General features: G+C 49.4%; 1 protein-coding gene across 1 annotated transcript in view; it reads right to left on the reverse strand.

Moving 5' to 3' along the window:
• Positions 1 to 16,460: 16,460 nt before the first annotated feature.
• TEKT5 (tektin 5) overlaps positions 16,461 to 24,377 on the reverse strand; it is a 47,830-nt gene continuing 39,913 nt past the window's right edge. The window contains exons 6-7 of the mRNA XM_069571370.1: positions 19,740 to 19,894; positions 16,461 to 16,677 (exon numbers count right to left, since the gene is read on the reverse strand). Coding sequence (XP_069427471.1) covers positions 16,461 to 16,677; positions 19,740 to 19,894 — 372 coding nt within the window. The remainder of the gene's footprint in view (positions 16,678 to 19,739; positions 19,895 to 24,377) is intronic.

Consider the following 24,377-nt stretch of genomic DNA (forward strand, 5'->3'; position numbering starts at 1 on the left):
GATCCTAGTTCCCCAACCAGGGACTGAACCCGCATTCCCTACATCAGAAGCATAGGATCCCAACCATGGGACCGCTGAAGAAGTCCCTACATTCACTTTTTAATCCTTTTTTCTTTCATCTAACTGGAATCTTCTTCCATAACAAATATGATATAATTTTCCCCTGAATGTGTAGCCAACTGTCCCATTTAGTGAATAATTCATTCTTTCTCCACCACTTTGAAATACCTTTAAAAAACAATCATCTTTAGACTCTGTTTTCCCTCTGTTGGCTGGTAAGTCAGCCACCAGCATGTACAAATTTATATCTTACCAGCTCCAGAAGCTCAGTACACAGAGGTCTCCCCTCTACCAGCTGTCCCAGCGAACCCCCAAGGTGGACTCTCAGTGGACCGCTTGAACCGGCATGGTGGCAGGGAGTATGCTAACTGGCCAGGGCTGACCCACCTGGCTCCTTCTGGAGCAGAAGGGTGTGGTCACTTGAGAAAGTGGGGAGGGTGGTTCCTCAAAGGGAAATCGGAATGCTGGTCAGAGAAATCGATGTCTCCCATAGTGTGTACCCTCCAAGCCTGTCCCCGGGTCCCCCAAAGCCAGAGTCCCCTCAAAAGGCCGGCTAGGTTTATGTCTGCCCCAGGAATTCAGATCTGACTCCAGGTGCCCTTGCAGGGGGATTCCCACTGGCCTGGAAAATCATCCCAGGGAGGTTGGTGAGGACGGTCCTGCCTACTCCTGTCCTAGGGCGCTGGGCCAGATTTCGTCCCCTGCCAGAGGAGGCAGAGCTTTGAGGCTGGGGTGGGGAGAGGAGGAAGGAAGGATGCCCGCAGGGCGTAGCTGCTGTTTACAAACAGAAACTGCTCCTTCCTGCCCGCCTTTGAGAATGGGGCTGTCTGGGCGGGCTGGAGCAATAGAGCTCTTACAGGGAGGGCTCCCAGAATGCCTCTTCTGGCCTCCCTCCAAAGGCCATCAGGAGACAGCCTGGGAATCCAGAGATTGGGCTCTTCTGTAAAGAGGTTTTGCAACACAATCCAGCACGTTGACCTGCGGGAGCTGACGCCCATATTTCTGCATAAGGTGCCCCAGCCCTCGCACCTCACACCGCAAGGCGGCACTGCAAGCCCCTCCCTCTCACTCTAAGCCTGCGGGGGAGTGGGTGTGACTTGGGCTGGAGTCAACAAGTGAAGCAGTGCGGGAGACCCGGGTTCCACTCCTGGGTCGGGAAGATCCGCTGGAGAAGGGAGAGGCTACCCGAGCCAGTATTCTTGGGCTTCCCTGGTGGCTCAGCAGGTAAAGAATCCGCCTGCAATGCGGGAGACCTGGATTCGATCCCTGGGTTGGGAAGATCCCCTGGAGAGGGGAAAGGCTACCCACTCCAGTATTCTGGCCTGGACGATTCCCTGGACTGTATAGTCGGTGGCGTCGCAGAGAGTTGGACATGACTGACTGTATAGGCCATGGGGTGGCAAAGGGCCGGGACACGACTGAGCAACTTTCACTTTCAACAAGTAAGGCTGGAACCCCAGTTCCCTTTTGGTAGCTCCCCATCTCAATCAGCCCTTCTAGAGCCCCCTCGCCCCGCCGCCATAATAATAATACACTAGAACAAGAGGAAATGCAAACACCACAGCAAATAAGCACAAACGTCTCTTTAAAACACTTGGCTCCATTGTTTGACATGGAATAGAGCAACTAAAGGAAAGCAGGCTGCTTGCCACACAGAACAGGGGATGGCTGCGTTCAAAGCTCAGTTCTGCCACTCGCTGTGATCTGGGGAACCGCACACATTTTGTGCCTTTGTCAACACCTCTGTAAAATGTGGCTGAGGACGGTCCCCGCCACACCTCATAAAATTGTTATGAGGATTCAGGAAACAACGTCAATGAATGCCCAGTAAGAGTAGCAACTAGGTGATGGTAGCAAGTGGATCTGGAAAATGAGTGGCAGCCACCTTGCAATGAGGGGAGGGAGAAATTGGGAAAACTGTCTGAAGCAGCATAGTGCTATTTGAAAGAAGACTTAAATTAGTTGTCATAGATACTGTAAAACCTTGAGGGCGACCACTAAAAAAATTTTCAGTATATTTGATAGGCTAAGAGAGGAGAAAAAAAATGAAATCATAAAATATTTAAAAACAGATGGCATAAAAAGAGGGAAAGAGTAAAAAAAGAATTAAGTGCACTGAATACATTTACAAACATGGTAGATATCAATCCACCTCTGTCATTATATTAAATGTGAATGGCGTAAATATACCAGTTAAAAAACAGAGGCTGTCAGAAAGACAAGACTCAACCACATGTATACAAGAAACCGACTTTAAATCTGAACGAATGGGAGTTCTAGCAGAAGGTAAAGGGCTGTGGAGTTGAACTGCCCAGGTTTGATTGATAGCTGTTTCTTCAACCTCGCTGAGACTCAGTTTTCTGTTCTGTAAAATGGGATCATAATAGTTATGATTGTGTAGAGATATTTTGAGCATTCAATGAGCTAATTCATATGAAGCCTTTAGAGCAGTGACTGATGGGGCTTCCCTGGCAGTCCAGTAGTTGAAACTCTGTTCCTCCACTTGGGGAGCATGGGTTTGATCCCTGGTCAGGGAACTAGAATCCCACATGTCACTTGGTGTGGTCAAATGTTAAAAAAAAAAAAAGGATAGTGACTGGCACACAGTACTGTTAAGAGCATGGTGGTTTTGCTGCTGTTGTTATTATTATCAAGTGTAGCTTCAGGGCAAGTTGCTCAGCTCTTCCAGCCAGCTTTTCGCTTCCAAGCTTCCCCTAAATAGAAACTCTACAACCATCATTTTTTCCTTGAGTTTTAGGTCAAGATCACCTGCATAATTTCCAGGGTCTAGTGCAAAATGAAAGTGCAGGACCCCCTACTCAAAATATTTAAGAATCCCACATTGGTCCTGGCAGGGCATTAAATCGAGTGCAGAGTCCTTTTGTGCGATGGCCCAGGTCTCATGCCTATGAAGCTGGCTCTGCTGAAGATCCACAGACAGAGGGCAAGGTCAGAATCCAGGAGGCCAGCCATGCCGCCCCTCCCCCTCCCAGCCCCAACCTGCTCCACCTGACAGGTCAGAAACTCGGGGACCTCCTGCCTGTGGGCACATCTCACTCCTCCGACCCAACCCGTGGAACCTTGGCCCAGATGTGTGCCTTGCCAAATAAATGCCTTGCTGCCTGCTTCCTTTTGAAATCCTGGACCCAGGATTCCGAGGGGGCCTCCTTTCTGTGAACCCACTAGAGCAGAACCAGGGGCCAGGTTGGGAAGGAAAATATACTGGGGGTAGCTAACACTGATGATTCAGCTTTGCTCAAGGGTGGGCTGAGCGTTCCTGGTTTCAGGGGGATGCCTGCTCCTAGAAGCCCCGGGCAGGAACAAGTCCCAGCCTGTCCATGCACTCCCCACCTTCCAGTCACCCAGTTGGCCATGTACCTGCACCCCCCCATCTCCCGGGGAGGAGGGAGGCTGGCAGAGACTTCAGGGCTTTTTGCCTCTCAGGGGCTCTGTTTACGTAGCCTGGCAAAGTCCAGGGGCTCCAGCTCTCTCTGGGCCCACTCTCCCCTGTCCTAAAGGTCACCACTCACAGGCCCTTGACCTCCGGGGCGCTTGGAGCTGCTCCCATGCAGGCAGGGTAGGGGAGCAGGGGGCCTGGCCGGCTGGCACAGGCAATGGCGTAAGTGACAGCTCCAGAGTGCCCAGCCGCCCGGGCAATTCCCGGCGAGCGTGGGCAGCCGGCGAACAAGCATTCAGTGTCCGTGCAGCCCACCAGGCTCTGAAACACGTCCTCTCTGTTTTCTGGGGGGTGGGGCCTGATCGTAACCCCTCAGGGCCCAGTGACTGCAGGATACCCGCCATCTCACACCCCTATTTTATATCCCCATCCATCCTCTCCTTCATCAAGAGGGAGGGACTCCCTGCAGACCTGGGTGCAAGCCAGCTGTTTTTTTTTTTAATCTCAAAGATCTTGTCCATCCCAGCCTGGGCAGGGCCCGGGAAAAGCCTCTGGCTCCATCCGTCCTCTCTTTCCATTCCCTACCCCCTCAGAAATGAACCTCGCAGGCGTTCTGCCAAGCTCAGAATCCTGAAATGCAAGCCACCGCCTCGTGGGTGCCCAAGAAGAGTCGGGGTGGGGCTGGCTCCCTCGGTGGCACCCAACCCCTCCTCCCCTTACACACTCCACTCTGGCATCAGACATAGCCCCCCGAAGACCCACACCCCCACTCTAGGGCATGCATGCATGCTAGGTCACTTCAGTCATGTCCAACTCTTTGCAACCCCATGGACTGTAGCCCACGAGGCTCCTCTGTCCATGGGATTATTTAGGCAAGATTACTGGAGTGGGTTGCCATGCCTTCCTCCAAGGGCGGGGGCAGGGGCTCCTTCCTGATTCAGGGATCAAACCCACGTCTCCCGCCTCCTGCGTCTCCTGCTTTGGCAAGCAGGTCTTTACCATCAGTGCCATCTGGGAAGCCCCCTCTAGGGCAGTGGGGAAGTTTTCAGAACCCCAAATCCAGAGAGAGATATGAGAGGCAGGTGTGCTTTGCATGTAGAGATTGGGTGGGGTGGGGGGCAGACTGTTTGAAATCCAGGACCCCCAGGTGGAGTGGAGATACGGATGATGGATCTCTTTCAATTCAGAGCTTATTACTTGGTGGGAGTTGAGGGGGAGGAAAGGGAGAGGAAGTGGGTGCAAGGCAGGAAATCAAGGTGCTATCTCTGCCCAAACAGCTACCAGACTGCATGAGCTAACTTGTGGAATCTCTGAACAGGGATGCCAAAACTGCGTATCTTAATTGTGTTTATTATTATTGCTGCTGTTCCTGTTGTTACCCTGCCTTCCTTCTGGGGCCTCAGTTCCCCACAGGGGTGCACGGTGTCTCTGTCTCCACCTGTGCTGGGGAGGGGAAGTTGCCTTCCCAGAGAAAAGAGTGGGTTTAGCTGCCCCAGGACGGTCCCGGGACACCTCTGTCCTCTGCTCAGAGCTCCCAGCCCAGGCAGGGTCTCCAGCTTGGGTTTGTTCATATCCTGTTCACTCTCTCAGCTCAGGGACACATGAGTCCATCTTGGGAGTCTCCTAGTGTTCCGCTCTTGTGTAGGCAGGGTAATAAATACACTTGGAATTGAATTAAAGTTAGTCACTGGAACTAATTCTATTCATTCTATCATCATCCATCCATTTAACAAATATTTCTTGAGGCCTATCGTGTGCCAGATGCTGTGCTGGAGGGAGGGTTGCAAAAATAAAGAGGATGGTGCCCACCTCTGGGGACTCAGAACTGACTGGGAGTAGGCACACACCTATCAGCCCTCCATTTACAGTAATGGAAAGGATCCCCCCAAGGGGCTCATTAAACAGCACCCAGAACCTCTTGCTGGGCTTTCTGACTCTAAGGCTGAGAAGGGCCCAGGAATCTGCATTTTACAAAAGGACTTCCCTGGTGATCCAGTGGCTAAGACTTCACATCCCCAATGCAGGGGGCCCAGGTTCAATTCCTAGTCAGGGAACTAGATCCTGCATGCCACAACTAAGAGTTCACATGCCACAACTAAGACCTGGTGTAGCCAAATAAATAAATAAGAACTTCACAAGGGAGTTTGGAAAGGCTGGCCTAAGGAATAGGATTTATACCCAGAGCTGAGAAGGAAAGGAAGCTGCAAGGACCCATCAGAGGGAGCAAGCTAGCCCTTCCTGGGGAACTGACTGAGAGCTGTGAACTAAAGCACAAGGCAATTCACTGGGTGGAGAAGGGACTCATGTTCCTGGAGCCAGAACAGCATGTGCAAAGGTCCTGTGGTGGGAAAGTGAAAGACCAGGGTGGATGGGGCACAGGAGGAAGGGGACCTGGAGAAGTGGATCAGAGTTAATGTTGGGGTGGGGGATACCCTAGGAGTCTGGGGAGCCCTGGAAGGGTTTTGTGCAAGAGGGGCTGACATGACTGATGCTTTGAAAAAATTTTTCATTTTTCAGATGAACTTATGTTTGCCAGAGGAAGGGATAGTTTGGGATGGACAGGTACACACTGCTACTTTTAAAATGGATAACCGTCAAGGACCTACGCTGTGCCACAGGGAACTCTCCTCAATGTTCTGTGCCAGCCTGGATGGGAGGGGAGTCTGGGGGAGAATGGATACATGTATATGTATGGCTGAGTCCCTTCTCTGTCCACATGAAACTATCACAACATTGATAACCAGCTATATACCCCTATACCCCAATACAAGGGCTTCCCAGGTGGTGCTAATGGTAAAGAACCCGCCTGCCAGTGCAGGAGATATAGAAACGTGGGTTCGATCCCCTGGGTTGGGAAGATCCCTTGGAGGAAGGCATGGGAACACACTCCAGTATTCTTGGCTGGAAAATTCCATCGACAGAGAAGCCTGGCGGGTTATGATCCAGAGGGTCACAAAGAGTCTGACACAACTGAAGGGACTTAGCACACACCCCAATACAAAATAAAAAGTTCAAAAACACCCCAAGCTTTTTCATTCCCCAGATGCACACACGGAGCCTTGCAGGTCCATCCGCCTTCCGGCAGGATCAGGCTTCTCTCCCAGCTGCCACCTCCGTGGGGCCCCGCAGAGGGAGCAGCATGGAGCACACGTAGTCCGGAGTCCCACCTCGCCAGACGGGAGGCTCCGGACTCGGTGTCGGCTCTCATGTGCTGTGCCCATCTCTGTGTCCCCCGGGGGTGGCCCAGCAGCTCCAGAGGGAGAGGGAAGCTGTTTTCCAGTCCCGCTGCCAAGATCCCCCTCTGGTTCCCCTGCCCCGCCCTCAGACGGCAGTGCCAGGACCAATCCTCCCCTCGCCGCCATTCCACCCACCTCCTCTGACTCTGGAGTCACCTGCCAAGGTGGTAACAGATGGGGGGGACAAGCCAGGGCCACAGTGCAGACGCTCACGCCCTCAGGAGACTCTCCTCCGAACCCCCAGACCTGAGCAAGCCCCTTCTCCCACCGCCCACATGCCCTGAAGTCTGGCTGGCCGAGGAAAGGGGGCGTCCCCAGCCCCTCCTCAGACCCTCAGCGCTTGCTGGGAAGGAGGCTGGAGGGAAGGTGGGCAGTGCCCACAGGGGTTGGGCCGCCAAGCACGATTGGCATGGAGTTGGCGGGATGCCCGAACATCCACTCAGGGGCGTGGGGTCAGGGCACGGCTCAGGGGGCGGGGCTACACACTAGGCCTTATTTGCATACAACCCTGAGGGGCGGGGCCAGGCCACCGGTAACTCTTGACGCCATCTCCCCCACCTCCGCTGCTCCCAGGCCCACTGGCCCCGTTACTCTCGGGGGATGCTCTTACCCACACACCCAATGTCTTTATCTCCTCTTTTGCGTAGATTTAAAGCACCTGGACCAGTTCCTGGAATCCAGGGAGGGTGGACAGGAGGGGAGAAAAGACGTCCATTCTCCAAACTGATGAAAAAGGCTCCTGAGAAGATTTCTGGGGAAAGGTGAAGCCACTGGGGTTTATGAGGAACCAAGATGGGGAGGGGGGTTCCCAAGTGGCGCTAGTGATAAAGAACTCTCCTGCCAATGCAGGAGACGTAAGAGAGGCGAGTTCCATCCCTGGGTTGGGAAGATCCCCTAGAGAAGGGAATGGCAATCCACTCCAATATTCTTGCCTGCAGAATCCCATGGACAGAGGAGCCTGGCAGGCTATGGTCCATAGGATCGCAGAGTCAGACACGACTGAAGCAACTGAGCACGCACGCAGAATTGGGGAGGTGGAGTGGGACTGTACGGCTTTTTCTGCACCGTTCCTTTCCACGGGTGATGCACACCTCCTGGGGCCTCAAAAGCTCTCCTCCTTTTGTTCTGGGTCAGCTTCAGGACCCCAGTCACCAAGCTCACAACATGATTTGCTAAGTTGACGTGTGGATCAGCGAGTCCTGGGCTGGCCAGGCCACTGAAGAGTCCCCCCTGGCCTGCAATTCTGTCTGGTGGGGGTCCTTAACAGATACTGAGAAAGCAGGAGTCCCCCTAACTAACCCAACCAGCAAGGCGCCCCTGCTATGCACCAGTCTCTGTGGCCTGCATTTCATAGACATTACTCTGGTCAACTGGCTAAGCCCCCACGAATAGAAACTATTATTGTTATTCCCACTTTACAGGTGAGGAAACCGAGGCTTGGGGCAGTTACATGAGTTGTCCATAATCACCCAGAGAATGAACTTCAGTGCCTGAATATATTTAAAGTTCCTGGACCAGTTCTTGGTCTGCTGTAGTTCCCGGTCAGGATGGTCCTGCTTTGGAACAGGAGGCTGCATACCCATTGGAAAGGTCAGTTCTCTGACTCACATCCTCCCCTGATGGGTCTCACTCATCTGAGACCACCAACAGCTGGGGTTGAGCTGTGGGCACTGCAGAGACGCCCTCCAACACACACACACTCACACTCTGCCAGGCTCAAACCCACTGGGCTTGTGGCAGGGGAGGGGCTTTTCCAGGAGCCCCTTGGCCACCCTCACCAGGCTGTCCTGGACTTTGCCCCCCATGGGTGCCCACACCCTGTCCAGCCTGCGGAGGAGCGCCAGGAATCCCAAGCAGCATAGTTGGGTGGGGAGGAGGGAAGGACCAGCCCTCCCTGGGACACAGAAAATTCCTCCCGGGAGCCCATCTGTAGTTACAAGGGACCCAAGAAGGTGCAGCCAGAGGCTCAAAGCCCAGCCCAATATAGAGACCAAGAATTTTCTGTGTGTTTTCAAGGGAGGAATTGAAGGACTCCACATAGCTCCTTAGGAATTTTGATCATGTGCCTTGAACCTGCTTCCTTTCCTGCCCCACCCCCCTCAGCCTATGTGAGGGGACACTTGTCAAGGGTGCCCCAGGAGCCACAGGAGCAAACAGCCAGGACTTTGTGTGATGGTGACGCAGTGACATTTCTGGTCAAAGCAAAAAATGCAGCTGCCTCCCTCCCAGAGCCTAGCAGCCTGACGCTGGCTGGGGAAGGGTGAAAGGTGAAAGCCCCCTGGGACCAGTGCCAACTCAACTTAACTATACTGCTGTGGGCACCCCATAACATGTGGTTGGAAGCCTGGACTCAGCCTGATTGCCTGGGTGTGGATCCTGGCTCCACCATCTCTGTAAATTTGGATGACTTCCTAAACTGCCCTATGCCTCAGTTTCATTATCTGTAAAATGGGGACAGGCACAGCAGTGACTTCAAAGGATGAATGTGGGATTACCTGAGATAAGAGGGTAGCACTCGGCATCTCACAAGTGTTCAAGATGTTATCTCAATTATTATTATTATTATTATTGCTGTTTGTTAGCAGAGAACAGATAAATGCTGTCGCACCAGGTCAGCTGCTTGGTGAGTAGGGCTCTGGGGTCCTCTGTTCCCTGCAGTGATTGCCACTGGCCTCGCCAGACCCCTCTTGGACTCCAGGTCCACTTTAAACAGTAACTTTTATTTGGGAGGCTGGGGTCAGCTGTTCAGACCCTAAAGTCACTTAGCTAGACTCATGTCCTGTCTCAGCCATTTATTCACTGTGTGAGATTCTTAACCTCTCTGGGCCTTAATTTCCACTTCCATAAAATGACGTTGTAAATAGAACCCATGTTCCAGGGCTTAGTTCCCTGACCAGGGACTGAACCCACACCCCCTACAATGGATGTGCAGAGTCTTAACCGCTGGATCACCAGGGAAGTCCTTGAAGCTCACTTTTAAAAACCTCATATGACTCTTCAATGAAACAGAATTGTTTTCCCCTGGTTTGTTTGACTGAAGACTGTGGCTTGAAGTTCTGTGAAGGCAGGTGGATTCCCTGCTAGAGCTGCAATGCCCAGCACAGGGGCCAGGTGTTCCGTGAATATTTCAAATGAAGACGTGAATGAATGAATGAAAGCTTACATGGAGTAACACAGTGTTCAAGGGTAGCCCTTCTATGTGTCTTACTAATCCATAGGCACCTTCAGTCCCAGACCAGCTGGCACAACTCTCGGCCCTTCAAAGTCATTGAGCAAAGACAGGCTCGATGTACCCTCTCAGCTCTCCTTAACCTGGGGGGAAAAGTGGGTTCTGCAACAGGCCTGGGAGTTCTGAAGAGGAGAGGGTACTGGCTCCAACTCTAACTGGCTGTGTGACTATGAGCAAATCACTGTGCCTCTGTGCTTTCTCTTCTGAAAAATAAGGGCTTGAAAGTATCACCTCCTGAGGCCCCCGTGAGCCCTATCTATTCCTTCATCCATCCACTCAAGAAACATCTGGTGATTCTAAAGGTTAAAACCAAACCAGAGGGCCGCCTCTGAATCACTCTTGCTAACCAGAAAATGAAAAAAAACCCAGGACCTTTGCATTCCTAGAGCATTGCTTTTGAGGTTTTACTGTACTGTTCCTGGCCTCTGAATTTGTGAAATGAAATTGGGAAAGAGAATACAACAGCATTCAAATTAGTGAGTATCCTGGCCCCCAACAGCTCCAGCCCTGATATCTCAGACCCTATGTCCCTTCTTTTATTTTTTTTAATTTAAATTTTCTTTTTTTTTATTTGTTTTTTACCCCTTCTTTTGAAGCACCCCTATTGGGAAGTAGATAGATAGCAAGGTCAGAGAGTGACTTTTGGTGTCAAACATGATCATAAATTCTGAACGACTCACCCAGGGAGAAACCTGGGGGCATAGGAAATCAACCAGACAGAAGACAAGCAACCTGGTCCCCACTGCATATCTGCCTTGTCTGTATCATGCAACCCCACTTGAAGTGTGACCCCCTTCTCCTCTGCAGCCCCTGGGCCTCAGTTTTCTGGATCAGAGGATCTTTCAGGAGCCTCAGCAAAGCAAAACACCAAAATCAACTGCTTAAAGGGTCAGCAAGCCAGCTATGTGAGTGAAGCAGGACTGGTGTGTGGCAATAGGGAATGGTGGGGACTGTGGTAAAATGAATGCTGCAAGCTCGGTGTATCAGCTTCAGGGAGAGTGTGCAGACAGGGCAGCCAGATAATCCCATCTTTAATACAACCAAATGTGTGTGTGCACGTGTGTGTGTGTGTGTGTGTATGTGTGTGGAATGTATTATTTAGTCACTGGCAATTAATTCAATACATTTTGAAAGCTTCCTGATCACTGAGACTCAGGTCCATGCCCATCAGCCTTCCATCTTCAACCCTGTCTCTCTTCTGTGGCTTCTCACTTTGTCCCTGAAGCCTGCTGGATCTCTGCACCACAGGTCTGGTCTCAGAAATGCTAAAATGCTGGGTAAGGCCATGGAGACAGGGAAGACTACAAGTGTGAGCCCATACATGGACACACACACACACACACACACATGCACTGCTTAGGGAGTGGTCTGTTCCCTGGAGCCAGCTGGACAGCATCCTCCTGAACCCACTGGAAAGCAAGTCAACTGAGAGATCCTCCAGCTTCTCCCAGTTTCCTCCCAGGCCTGGCAGGGAGCCAGCTCTTGGTCGTGTCTCTAGGATTTCCTGCCTGGGCTGTATCAGGGAAGATACCCAGTGAGGCTGTGGTCACCGTGCCAGCCTCTGAGAGCCACAGGGGAAAACACCTCACAGGTCCCTAAGCTGTAAAAGCAGATAGGAGACTTACCTTCCCACGGCAAAATGCAACTATACCTTTTTTCTTCTAAAACTCAGAAGTCATCCCGTCTGTCCAAGATGAATGTACATGCATTTATATGCACTTGTTTATTTACAATTCACCCAATCAAGTATTGCATGCGCGTGCGTGCTGTCGTGGCTGACTCTGTGCGACCCAGGGATCTCTTGAGTCTGCTGCATTGATAGGCAGATTCTTCACCACTGTGTAAAAGAATCCACCTGCCCAGGTGGCGCAGTGGTAAAGAATCTGCCTGCGAATGCAGGAGATGCAAGAGACCTGAGTTCAAACCCTGGGTTGGGAAGATCCCCTGGAATAGGTAATGGCTATCCACTCCAGTATTCTTGCCTGGGAAATACCATGAACAGAGGAGACTGGTGGGCTGCAGTCCATGTGGTCGCGGAGAGTCAGACATGACTGAGTGACTGAGCATGCAAGTACAATCACCTCTTTATGGAACACCCACTTTTACAGCGACTGGGGTGCAGAGCTGACTAAAAGCTCAGGCTGTCCCCAGTTCTCTCCACTGCGTTTTCTGACCCCGTTGCTCTACAAAAACACCTTTTCTCACAGTTCATCCAAAGACTCCTGGGCACTAAACCCAATAAACTTTTTATTTTATTTAAAAAATTTCCTAATGATGAGCACATCCAGTATCATTAGGGAAATGCAAATCAAACAAATCTCACAGATACCATCTCACACCCATTAGGATGGCTAGTATTAAAAAAAAAAAAAAAGAACCCAGAAAATAAATTTTGACAAGGATAGTCCCACCAGCCCTTGTTAGTGGGACTAGTATGGTGGCTCTTCAAAAAATTAGAATTGTGTTATCTAACAATTCCTATTCTGAGTATGTATTCAAAATAATTGAAAGTAGGGTCTCAAAGAGATATTTGTATATCTGTGTTCATTGAAGCATTATTCATAATAGCTAAAACATGGAAGCAAACCAAGGGTCCATTGATAGGTGAATGGATAAGCAAGATTCAGTACAAGGGAATATTGTTTCGATTTAAAAATGGACGAAGTTTTGCAATATACTACAACCTGGGTGAACCTTGAGGACATTATACTAAGTGAAATAAGCCAGTCACAAAAAGTCAAATACTGTGTGGTTCCACTAGGTACTTAGAGTAGTCAAAACCATAGACACCGAAAGTAGAATGGGTTGGCAAGGGGAAATAGGGGGAGTTACTGTTTAATGGATACAGACTTTTAGTTTTATAAGATGAAAAGAATTATGGAGATGGGTGGTGGTGATGGCTCAGTTCAGTTTAGTTCAGTTCATTTGCTCAGCCATGTCCGACTCTGCAACCCCATGGACTGCAGCACACCAGGCCTCCTTGTCCATCACCAACTCCCGGACTTTACTCAAACTCATGTCCATTGAGTCAGTGACGCCACCCAACCATCTTGTCTTCTGTTGTCCCCTTCTCCTCCCACCTTCAACCTTTCCCAGCATCAGGGTCTTTCCCAGTGAGTCAGTTCTTTGCATCAGGTGGACAAAGTATTGGAGTTTCAGCTTCAGCATCAGTCCTTCCAATGAGTATCCAGGACTGGTTTCCTTTAGGATGGACTGGCTGGATCTCCTTGCAATCCAAGGGACTCTCAAAGAGTCTTCTCCAGCACCACAGTTCAAAAGCATCAATTCTTCAGTGCTCAGCTTTCTTTATAGTCCAACTCTCACATCCATACATGACTACTGGAAAAACCACAGTTTTGACTAGATGGACCTTTCTTGGCAAAGTAATGTCTCTGCTTTTTAATATGCTGCCTAGGTTGGTCATAACTTTTCTTCCAAGGAGCAAGTGTCTTTTAATTTCATGACTGCAGTTACCATCTGCAGTGATTTTGGAGTCCAAAAAAATAAAGTCTACCACTGTTTCCATTGTTTCCCCATCTATTTACCATGAAGTGATGGAACCAGATGTCATAATCTTAGTTTTCTGAACGTTGAGTTTAAAGCCAACTTTTTCATTCTCCTCTTTCATCAAGAGGCTCTTTAGTTCCTCTTCACTTTCTGCCATAGAGATGGTGTCATCTGCATATCTGAGGTTATTGATATTTCTCCTGGCAATCTTGATTCCAGCTTGGACTTCATCCAGTCCAGCATTTCTCATGATGTACTCTGCATAGAAGTTAAATAAGCAGGGTGACAATATACAGCCTTGACGTACTCCTTTTCCTATTTGGAACCAGTCTGTTGTTCCATATCCAGTTCTAACTGTTGCTTCTTGACCTAATACAGATTTCTCAGGAGGCAGGTCACGTGGTCTGGTATTCCTATCTCTTTAAGAATTTTCCACACAATATTATGAATGTTATTTGTTACCAATGAATTGTAAACTACTTTTATGTTATTTTTAATTTAAGATAAATTTTACATCACATGGATTTTATCATAGTAAGAAAAATTGAAAACAATCCTAATAGTGCACCGAGCACCCAGACTTTGGGTTTCTAAATACCATTCTCCAGTAAAAGGAAACAGGGTTCCTTGGAGAAATGCTGATTCTGGGACTGGAGCAGAAAAATTCGAAATGAGCCCGGAGCATCTTATAGGGCCAGAAAGTAAGGAAGTGCTCAAAAAACAAAAGGACAGGGGCTGTCAAAGGGACATAGGAACCACAGGACATAGGATCCAACCCAAAGAACTCCCAATGTCCAAAGCTGGAACAATTTGAGCAACACAATAAATAATGTAGTATTGGATTAAAGCCCAGAGTATAAACTATATATCCATGAGTAATATTGACATAAATAAATGATAGAATACATAACGGTGAGGATACTTTCTTAGAGAAGAATTACAAATAATACATGTATATACATATACCTTCTCCCAGAGATGGAGCTTAATCCACCCCACCGTGGGTGTAAGCTGGACTCAATGACACACTGTTAAAGAGTGGAGTACGCAAAGGGATGAGCAGTAACGGGCATAGAGGAGAAGTTTGGCAGATGGCCCCTTAACCGCGTGACCAGTTGTACCTCTACAGGGTGTCATGCAGACATCATGAATGCCTTCACAGAAAGGAATGAGAAAGACACTACATCCCTGGTCTTCCCTGCCAAACCTGTAACCCCAGACTAATCACGAGAAAAGTGTCAGACAAACCCACGTTCAGGGACATTTAACGAAAACCTTCAAATACCAACAAATAGAAGGACTCTTCAAAACTGTCAAGATCATGAAAAACAGGGGAAGATGGAGAAACAGCCATCAGCAGAGGAGAGCTGATGCGAAGTAGTGTAACATACACCGGATTGGATCTTAGAACAGATAAGGTAAACAGGAAAAACAAATTCTGGAGTGTAGTTAGTAGTGATGCACTAATGTTACTTCTTACTTTTAACAAATGAACCATAACAAACAGTTCCAACAGTTATTAGGGGGCGATGGGTGAAGGGTACGTGGAAATTCTCCATGTTGTCTTTGCGACTTTTCTAAGAACCTAAACATATTGCACAATTTAAAAGTCTATTTAAAAAAGCATTTCCTCCTGATTAAAGAGGAACACATGTTCACTGTAGATGATTAAAATATAAACAAATAAGAAACCAGCAGTTACTTACTGCTGATTTTGTTAACATGCAAGTGTATTTCAATGCCATCTTATTCTGCACCTTTTTTTTTTTTTTTAAAGTATAGTTAGTTGGCTCAGTGGTAAAGAATCTGCCTGCCAAGCAGGAGACCCAGGTTCGATCCCCAGAGAAGGAAATGACAACCCATTCCAGTAATCTTGCCTGGGAAGTCCCATGGACAGGGGAGCCTGGTGGGCTACAGTCCATGGGGTCTCAAAGAGTCAGACACAACTTAGTGACTTTGCGACTCCATGAACTGTAGCCCATCTTCCTCTGTCCAGGGAATTCTCCAGGCAAGAATACTAGAGTCGGTTGCCATTCCCTTCTCCAGGGGATTTTCCTGACCCAGGGCTTGAACCCAGGTCTCCTGCACTGCAGGCAGATTCTTTACCATCTGAGCCACCAGGGAAGCCCCAAACAACAACAATACTCTATTACACTAATGTAATGGATTATAGATAATTATATGGTGAAAGTGAAAGTGAAGTCGCTCAGTCATGTCCGACTCTTTGAGACCCCATGGACTGTAGCCTACCAGATTCCTCTGTCCATGGGATTTTCCAGGCAAGAGTACTGGAGTGGGCTACCATTTCCTTCTCCTGGAGATCTTCCCAACCCAGGGATTGAACCCAGGTGTCCCGCATTGTAGGCAGACGCTTTACCGTCTGAGCTACCAGGGAAGTCAATTATACGGTAAGAATACTCTATTACAAAATAAAAGTAAATAAATAAGTAAACTTGTCTATTAAGGGCAGGATTCAAACCCAGGACTTCTGGCTCCAGTTCCTAATTTTTTTGCACCACCCCACATGGCTGACAGTCACCTCCACCTTGGACCAACCTTGTTTTATAGAAACAAGCTCAGTCTGGGAACTTGTACAAGACCCCTCAGCTCCTAAGTCACAGCTGGTCTCAGGACTCCTAGCTCGGATATCCAGCCTTTGGACCCCATGGTCTATGCTGTGCTCCTTAACAGACAAACAGGTTTTTAAAAACGTGACCTCTTCCGTTCCTGGGGAGGCTGACAACCTCACAGCATTCGGTCCCTAAGGGGTCACAGCGCGTCTCCACCCTGGGATCCATCATGAGGCTGGTTCTGCAGCAAGGAACAAGCTCCCAGGTCTCTGGTTTGGGCACATTTATTTTGGCTCTTTTACATATATATATATACATATTATTTTTTTTTCCATGATAGGAGGAAAGGGAGAAAAATGACACTTTCTTTTATTTTGGTTTTTCTGCCTTTGCAAATTCTGTGCTATGTAAGGAGTGTGCGTGGAGAGGGGCGGAGTAGGGGTGGGGGGGAGGGGGCAGGCTCAAGGGCAGACGCCCATGCACGGGGTGCTGGGGAAGGTCTTCCTCATCGCCATGCACTTCTCCTTGTCGATGCACAGGGTGTTGGCCTTGATGGCCAATTCATGCTCCAGCCGGCACTTGGTCATGACCAACAGCTGCAGCGTGTCCCGGGTCTCCCGCAGCCTCAGCTTGAGGGTCTGCAGGGTGTCGTCGATGGTGAACACCTCGTTCACCAACCTGGGGAGAGAGCAGAGGGGAAGGTGGGTTCGGCCAGCCAGAGGCCATAGGTGCCTCTCCCATGTGCCAGGCGCTGGGAGACTCAGAGAGCCAGGTGGGCGGGGCTCAGCCAGCAGGAAAGACAGAGGTGGGCAGGCATGGGGTGAACACCCCACAGAGTTGCTGAGGATGGTGAGCACAAAGCGAGACACAGATGGGGTGTTCAGGAAAATAAGCCAGTGGTTCCTCAGTTAAGCACAGACTCAAGACAGGAGCCACAAGAACTAAAAGTGAAGTGAAGTGAAAGCCGCTCAGTCGTGTCTGACTCTTGGCAACCCCATGGACTATACAGTTCATGGAGTTCTCCAGGCCAGAATACTGCAGTGGGCAGCCTTTCCCTTCTCCAGGGGATCTTCCAACCCAGGTCTCCCACATTGCAGGCGGATTCTTTACCAGCTGAGATCCAACCCAGGTCTCCCACATTGCAGGCAGATTCTTTACCAGCTGAGCCACCAGGGAAACCCAAGAATACTGAAGTGGGTAGCCTATCCCTTCTCCAGGGGATCTTCCTGACCCAGGAATTGAACCAGGGTCTCCTGAATGGCACACGGATTCTTTACCAGCTAAGCTACCAGGGAAGAATAAACAGACACTCAAATCCTTGCACAAATACTCGTGTGGCGCTAATGAAAAGTCAGTGAAAATGTTAGCTGCCCAGTTGTGTCTGACTCTTGCAACTGCATGGACTATAGCCGGCCAGGCTCCTCTGTCCATGGAATTCTCCCGGCAAGAATACTGGTGTGGGTAGCTATTCCCTTCTTCAGAGGATCTTCCCTACCCAGGAATTGAATCCAGGTCTCCTGCATTGCAGGCAAATCCTTTACCGTCTGAGCCATCAGGGAAGCCTGCAGCACAAATAACAAGAGTCGAAACAACCCAAATGTCCATCGACAGATGAACGGATGCACAAAATATGCTCTGTCCCCACATGGGGATATTATCAAAAGGAATGCGAAGAACTGACTTATTGGAAAAGACTGATGCTGGGAAGATTGAAGGCAGGAGGAGAGGGGACAACAGAGGACAAGATGGTTGGATGGCACCACTGACTTGATGGACATGAGTTTGAGCAAGCTCCGGCAGCTGGTGATGGGCAGGGAAGCCTGGTGTGGTGCAGTTCACGGGATCACAAAGAGTTGGGCACAACTGAGTGACTGAACTGAACTGAATGAAAAGAATGAAGTGCTGACATGTACTACAACATGGATGGACCTTGAAGACATGATGCTGAGTGAAAGATACCAGGCACCACGTCTGAACCCCAGTACCTGTGAATGTGATGCTTTTTGGAAGAAGGATTTTTGTGGATGGAATTCAGTTAAGGATCTTGAGATGAAATTATCCTCCATTAAGTGTGCTGTGCTCAGTCAGTCCTGTCTGACTCTGTGTGACCCCATGGACTGTAGCCTGCCAGGCTCCTCTGTCCATGGGATTTTCCCAGAATACTGGAATGGGTTGCCCTGCCCTCCTCCAGGGTATCTTCCTGGGATCAAACCTGGATCTCCCGCATTGCAGGCGGATTATTTACTGTCTGAGCCACCAGGGATGGACCCTAAATCCAATGACTGATCTCCTTATAGAGAAAGGAGGGGGAGATTTGAAACACAGAGACACACAGGGAGGAAGGCCACGTGAAGATGGAGGCAGCTGCAATAATGCAGCTACAAGCCAAGGGCTGCCAGCCACCACCAGGAGCCAGGAGAGGGGCCGGGCGAAGATGCACTCTCAGAACCCCCAGAGAGAATCAACCCTGCTGACACTCTGATTTCAGAGGTTTGGCCTTTGCAAGTTTCAGAGGAGCGATCCTGTTGTTTTAAGCCACCCAGCTTGTGGTCATTTGTTACAGCAGCCTTGGGTCATGAATACACCTGTGATGGTGGGTTGGTTGTGGGGCTGGGACCCACCTGGAGGTCGGGGGAGAGACAGTGCTCAGAACTGGAGGACACACTGCTGGGAGGACCCGGGTTGATATCAGGGTGAGCTTCCCTGTGACAAGCCTGAGCTAGAGAGAGGTGAGAGCAGAAGCCTGAAGACCCCTCTTTCCTTAGGGCTCTCTCAGCCAGCGCTGTCCAGCAGAATTTTCAGCAGCGATGGAGATAGTCCGTTCCACGCCTCCAGCCACACATAGCTCCTGACCACTTGATATGCAGTTTGTGCAAACAAGAACCTGAATTTTATTCTCAGGCAGTGACCAAGGCTGTAGAAACCTCAGCGCATGGTACCAGTCATCATTTTCTCTCTGAATATTTTTCTTCCTCCTCTTTACTCCTCCAGCTCTCTTTGCCCCATTATCTCAGCTCAGAAGGAAGACAAGCCACTGAGGTGGGCGTCGGGGGGAGCCTGCCACATGGCCACCGAGAATGAAGACAGTGTCCTGAGCTTGGAGGGGACAGAGCAGTCAAGCGACCAGCCCCAAGTCACACAGCAGGTCACAGGAAAAACATTCCCAAGGCCAATGGCCATTTCCTTCCTTGCCTGATCATCGTTCCATCCCAACCCTCCACCCCTAGACTCACAAACCCTGTTTCTGGGCCTGCAGTGAGCTTTGTGCCCCTCTCCGTCAACAGCAGCAGCTCCTCCTTAGCCAAGTGGGACGGGCAGGACTGGGCTGTTCCGAGGGCTCGCAGGTGAGAATTTCACAGAAAGGGCACTGGCGGATGGGTGAGGTGTGGGCTGGGTGCCTCTTTCACAGGAGCCTGGAGGGGGGAGGGGGGCAGGGCGGGTGTGGAGCGATCAAAGGGCAAGGACCACGCCTCCGGGCTGGGCGGCACCCTCTCATTGGCTTGGAGAGTTCCCGGAGCAGAACAGGCCTACAAAACCATCCTCGCTTAGATGAGAAGGAGGCAGCGCAGAGGGGTGGCCTCCATTGGTGGGGAGACTACCACGGGCATCCTCAGAGCCCCAGGCCCCCAGTGCCCTGTGGAGTCGTTGATCCCAGTCTCCTGATGGGCGGAGTGTCCATTTTCCAGCTCCCGAGACCTGCCCCTCCCCTGCCGGCCCCCGACCCCCACCCCGAGACTCACTTGAACTGGGGGCTGTCCCTGCACAGCTCCACGTTGGGGCGCCGGGTCCGGCACTCCAGCCTCGTCTGCGCCACCTTCAGCGGGCACTCCTTGGCCATGATGGACCTTTCCAGCAGCATGATGGTGCTCTCCGTCTGGAAGATCTCCTGCAGCGTCTGCGGGGAACATTTGCGGTATCAGAAGGAACCTGACCTTGCACTTGTGTGCTTAGTCGCTCTGTCCTGTCTGACTCTTTGCCACCCCGTACATCGCAAGCCGCCAGGCTCCTCTGTCCATGGGGATTCTCCAGGCAAGAATACTGGAGGGGGTTGCCATGCCCTCCTCCAGGGGAATCTTCCCAACCCAGGGATCGAACCCAGGTCTCCCGCACTGCAGGCAGATTCTGCACCCTCTGAGCCACCAGGGAAGAACTTGCCCTTAACCAACCATAAGTACCCCCCAGAACTGAGTGTACTGAAACAGCACACGCCACTGTGCATAAAACGGCCACTCTCTTCCCTGTCATCTCCGGCAGCTCTAGACCTAGGTATGAGCAGTTCTGGTTTTCATGGTGCCCTTCACCTGCGAGAAGGTTCTTTAGTGGTGGACTGCGCTGACACCCCTCCCAGACTTGACAGGACCCAATGGGGAGGTAATGGCAACCCACTCCAGTATTCTTGACTGGGAAATCCCCTGGACAGAGGAGCCTCACGGGCTAAAGTCCCTGGGGTCACAAAGGAGTCGGACACGACTCAGCAACTCAACAACAACAAATAGCGAGGTGCTGTGTGCTCTGTTCTGGACAAGCCTGGAAGGGTACCCTGCCACAGTGTCCCTCAACACCCTTCCTTCAAGTAATCTATGAGCTTGTCTCTCTCCCTCCCTAGCATGTGAGCTGCAAGAGGCCAGGTGCTTTGCTTTATCCATTGCTGCATCCTCTCTACCCATCACCAGGCACAGAGCTCAGTGCAGAGTGAGGGCTGTCAGAAAAAATACAGCACGCCCAGTTAAATGTGAATTTCAGATCAACAACAAAGCATTTTTAGTACAGTAAGTCCAATTTGTTCCTAAGTCCACAAGGTTAGCCTAGATACCCAATTAACACAATTGGTGATATAGTACTGTGCGATAATAGGTTTATAATACTTTTCACACAAATAATAGGTAAAAAAAAAATTTTTTTTTACTCTTACAGTACAGTACGTTGAAACTACAGTACTACAGTACAACAGCTGGCATACAGGGGTTGGCATCAAGTGAACAGGCAAGAAGAATTACTGACTCAAGGAAGTAGAGGTGGGAGATGGTAGAGCTGAAGGATCGTAAGCAATGGGAGACAGTGTGTGTGCGGAGTCACTTAATCGTGTCGGATTCTTTTCGACGCTTTGGACTGTAGCCCAGCAAGCTTCTCTGTCCATGGGATTTTTCAGGCAAGAATACTGGAGTGGGTTGCCGTTTCCTCCTCCAGGGGATCTTCCCGACCCAGGAGGGCAAGCTGCAATTTCATTCACTCCCGACGTTAATGGAACGCAAGTTCACATCTTTGAAAGTTCACAACTTGAAGGTTCATATGTAGGGGATTTACTGATATGTCTCAACTATTGCATAACACATACTTACCTTAGAGAGTTGTTTGCTGTTGATCTAAAATTCAAGTGGAACTGGACATCCTGCATTTTTATTTGCTAAATATGGCAACTCTACTCATAGTAGGAGCTCAATAAATATCCATTGAATGAATGAATGAATCACAGTGGGACCTCGAAGTCTAGATTTTTAGTTAGTTCCCCAAGGGTCTTTATGCACACTGAAGTTTTGGACCAGTGTGCCCTGAAATTTATATCGTCCTGTCACAGATTTTAATATGCAGAGAACTGTTACATGTGAGTATACTAGTGCTCCTGAATAGGGTGGGGACTGCAAGTCTAAGACCCTGTCTCACTTTTAGGGACTTTACAATCATACTGTTTTTCTCTTTGACATGAGCGCCGAACAATTGATGCTTTTAAACTGTGGTGTTGGAGAAGACTCTTGAGAGTCCCTTGGAAAGCAAGGAGATCAAACCAGTCCATCCTAAAGGAAATCAGTCCTTTTCCAAAGGAAATCACTGGAAGGACTGATGCTGAAGCTGAAACTCCAATACTTTGTCCACCTGATGCAAAGAACTGACTCACTGGAAAAGACCCTGATGCTGGGAAAGATTGAAGGCAGGAGGAGAAGGGGATGACAGGATGAGATGGTTGGACGGCATCACTGACTCTTTGAACATGAATTTGAGCAAGCTCCAGGAGTTGGTGATGGACAGGGAAGCCTGGCATGCTGCAGTCCATGGGGTCGCAAAGAGTCGTACATGACTGAGTGAATGAACTGAACTGAACTGAATTGATGTAATACTCACAAATCATAACATGACTATTTTAGCTGGCTAGGGCCCATATTTTATGGGCAACAAAAAATTGCTTAAAAGAGATTTTTTTCCCCAAAGAAGTAAAGTCTTGGCTTCCCTATTACCTTAACACATTATTGACTGGAGATGTATGAATATATCTTTTGTCACCCAAACGTTATTGACTGGAGATGTATCAATACGTTTTTTGACAGTGATACAATTCACATCACTGTGTGAAGCTGTTAGAACTTAAAGTTGATCAAAGATTCATTATCCAGCTTCTGACTGTCATTATCATTCACATTTTGCTCCCTTAGGGGTTTTTGACCCAACCTTATATATATTATAAATGCAAGTTTATTACCAAAAATTTTCAAAAGTGATGCATTGCAAAATTTTGAGTAAAGAAGTATTTTTCATTGAATTTTATGCAGATACTTTTTCTGATTGTCTGAGCAACACATATACCAGTATCTTAGAAGATGACAGTTCTTCAGATTATAAATCAGTTGATGTGAATATTAGACCAAAAAAAAAAGACAAAAAATCTTAGCGATGGATTCTGAAATGGAAAGTGAAAATGAAACTCATGGTGCTGGAGACGACTTTACAGGTGTGGCTTCTCAGGTGGCACAGTGATAAAGAATCCACCTGCCGATGCAGGAGACACAAAAGACACAGATTCAATCCTTGGGTCAATAAAGATCCCCTGGAGGAGGTCATGGCAGCCCACTCCAGTATCCTTGCCTGGGAAATCCCGTGGACGGAGGAGCCTGGTGGGCTACAATCCACAGGGTCATAAAGAGTCAGACACGACTGAAGTCGACCTAGCGCACACACACAGGTGACTACTGAATATAATAACCCACAAAGTGTTAGTGAAATAACAGGAGTTAATTTTGGCCAGCCAAAATAAAAAATCGCTGGCCACAGGCACTAGTTTCTGGAAAAACCACTCAGCATGCCCTGGTCAATAATGAATTTGCATGTGGCTTAGTCACTCAGTCGCGTCCAACTCTTTGCGACCCTGCGGGCAGTAGTCTGCCAGGTTCCCCTGTCCATGGATTCTCCAGGCAAGAATACTGGGATGGGTTGCCAGGCCCTCCTCCAGGGGATTTTCCCCACCCGGGGATCAAACCCGAGTTTCCTGTGTCTCCTGAAATGGCAGATGGGTTCTTTACCATTGAGCCACCTGGGAAGCCCTACCTTAAGGAAAAGAAAAAAAAGAAGCCTACAAAGTGAACACGTCTCTGTTTCAAGAGAACAAAAGGATGCCCTTTTCCTACTTGGGCTGAGACAGAGGCAGAGTTATCTGAGGGTGGGGTGGGAGGGGGTGCTACACTGCCTCTTTCAAATCCCACCAAGGAGGGAGACTGGCCCCTCACCTGGTCCTCAGTGGGCCACCCAGACCAGAGCAACGCCAGCCAGAGGCTGGTTAAACGCTATCCCATAAGAATGTTCCGTGCCCAGCATGTGGGAAGGTAAACACTCCACTGAGTGGGGAGAACAGCTCCTTAGAAGCCCAGGGGATTTTTCTCAGAAACTTACCCTTTGGATATGCAGGTATGCAAAGTTCAGAGAGCGCGCCCAACACAGTATAGAATAAAACTGGGCCTTCCAACCCAGGTGGTCCAGTGGTAAAGAATCCACCCGCCAAGCAGGAGGATTTTTGGCAGGTAGGTTCTTTACTACTGAGCCACATGGGAATCCCCATTATGCTTCATTACAGGATACTCAACACAGTTCCCTGTGCTGTATAGGAGATCCTTGTTATTTTATGTAAAGAAGTGTGTGGACCCTCAACTCACACCACCAAAGTGAAAGTGTTAGTAGCTCAGTGGTGTCCGACTCTTTGTGACCCCATGGACTGTAGCCCACCAGGCTCCTCTGTCCATGGAATTCTCCAGGCAAGAGTACCGGAATGGGTAGCCATCCTCTCCTCCAGGGGATCTTCCTGACCCAGAGATCAAACCTGGTCTCCTGTATTGCAGGCAGATTTTCTACTGTCTGAGCCAGGGAAGTGTGTATCTGCTCATCCCAAACTCCTCACTTATCCCTCTCGCCACCCCCCCTTCCCCCTTTGGTAACCATAAGTTTGTTTTCTGTGTCTATGAGTCAGTTTTGTAAATAAGTTTATTTGTATCATAGTTTAGATTCCATGTATAAGGGCCATCATAGGGTATTTGTCTTTCTCTTTCTGATTTACTTAGATTACTTTCTGATTTACTTTCTGATTACTTAGTGTGATAATCTCTAGATCCACCCATGTT

The sequence above is a fragment of the Ovis canadensis genome, chromosome 24 (assembly GCF_042477335.2).
Source record: "Ovis canadensis isolate MfBH-ARS-UI-01 breed Bighorn chromosome 24, ARS-UI_OviCan_v2, whole genome shotgun sequence".
NCBI classification, from domain to species: domain Eukaryota; kingdom Metazoa; phylum Chordata; class Mammalia; order Artiodactyla; family Bovidae; genus Ovis; species Ovis canadensis.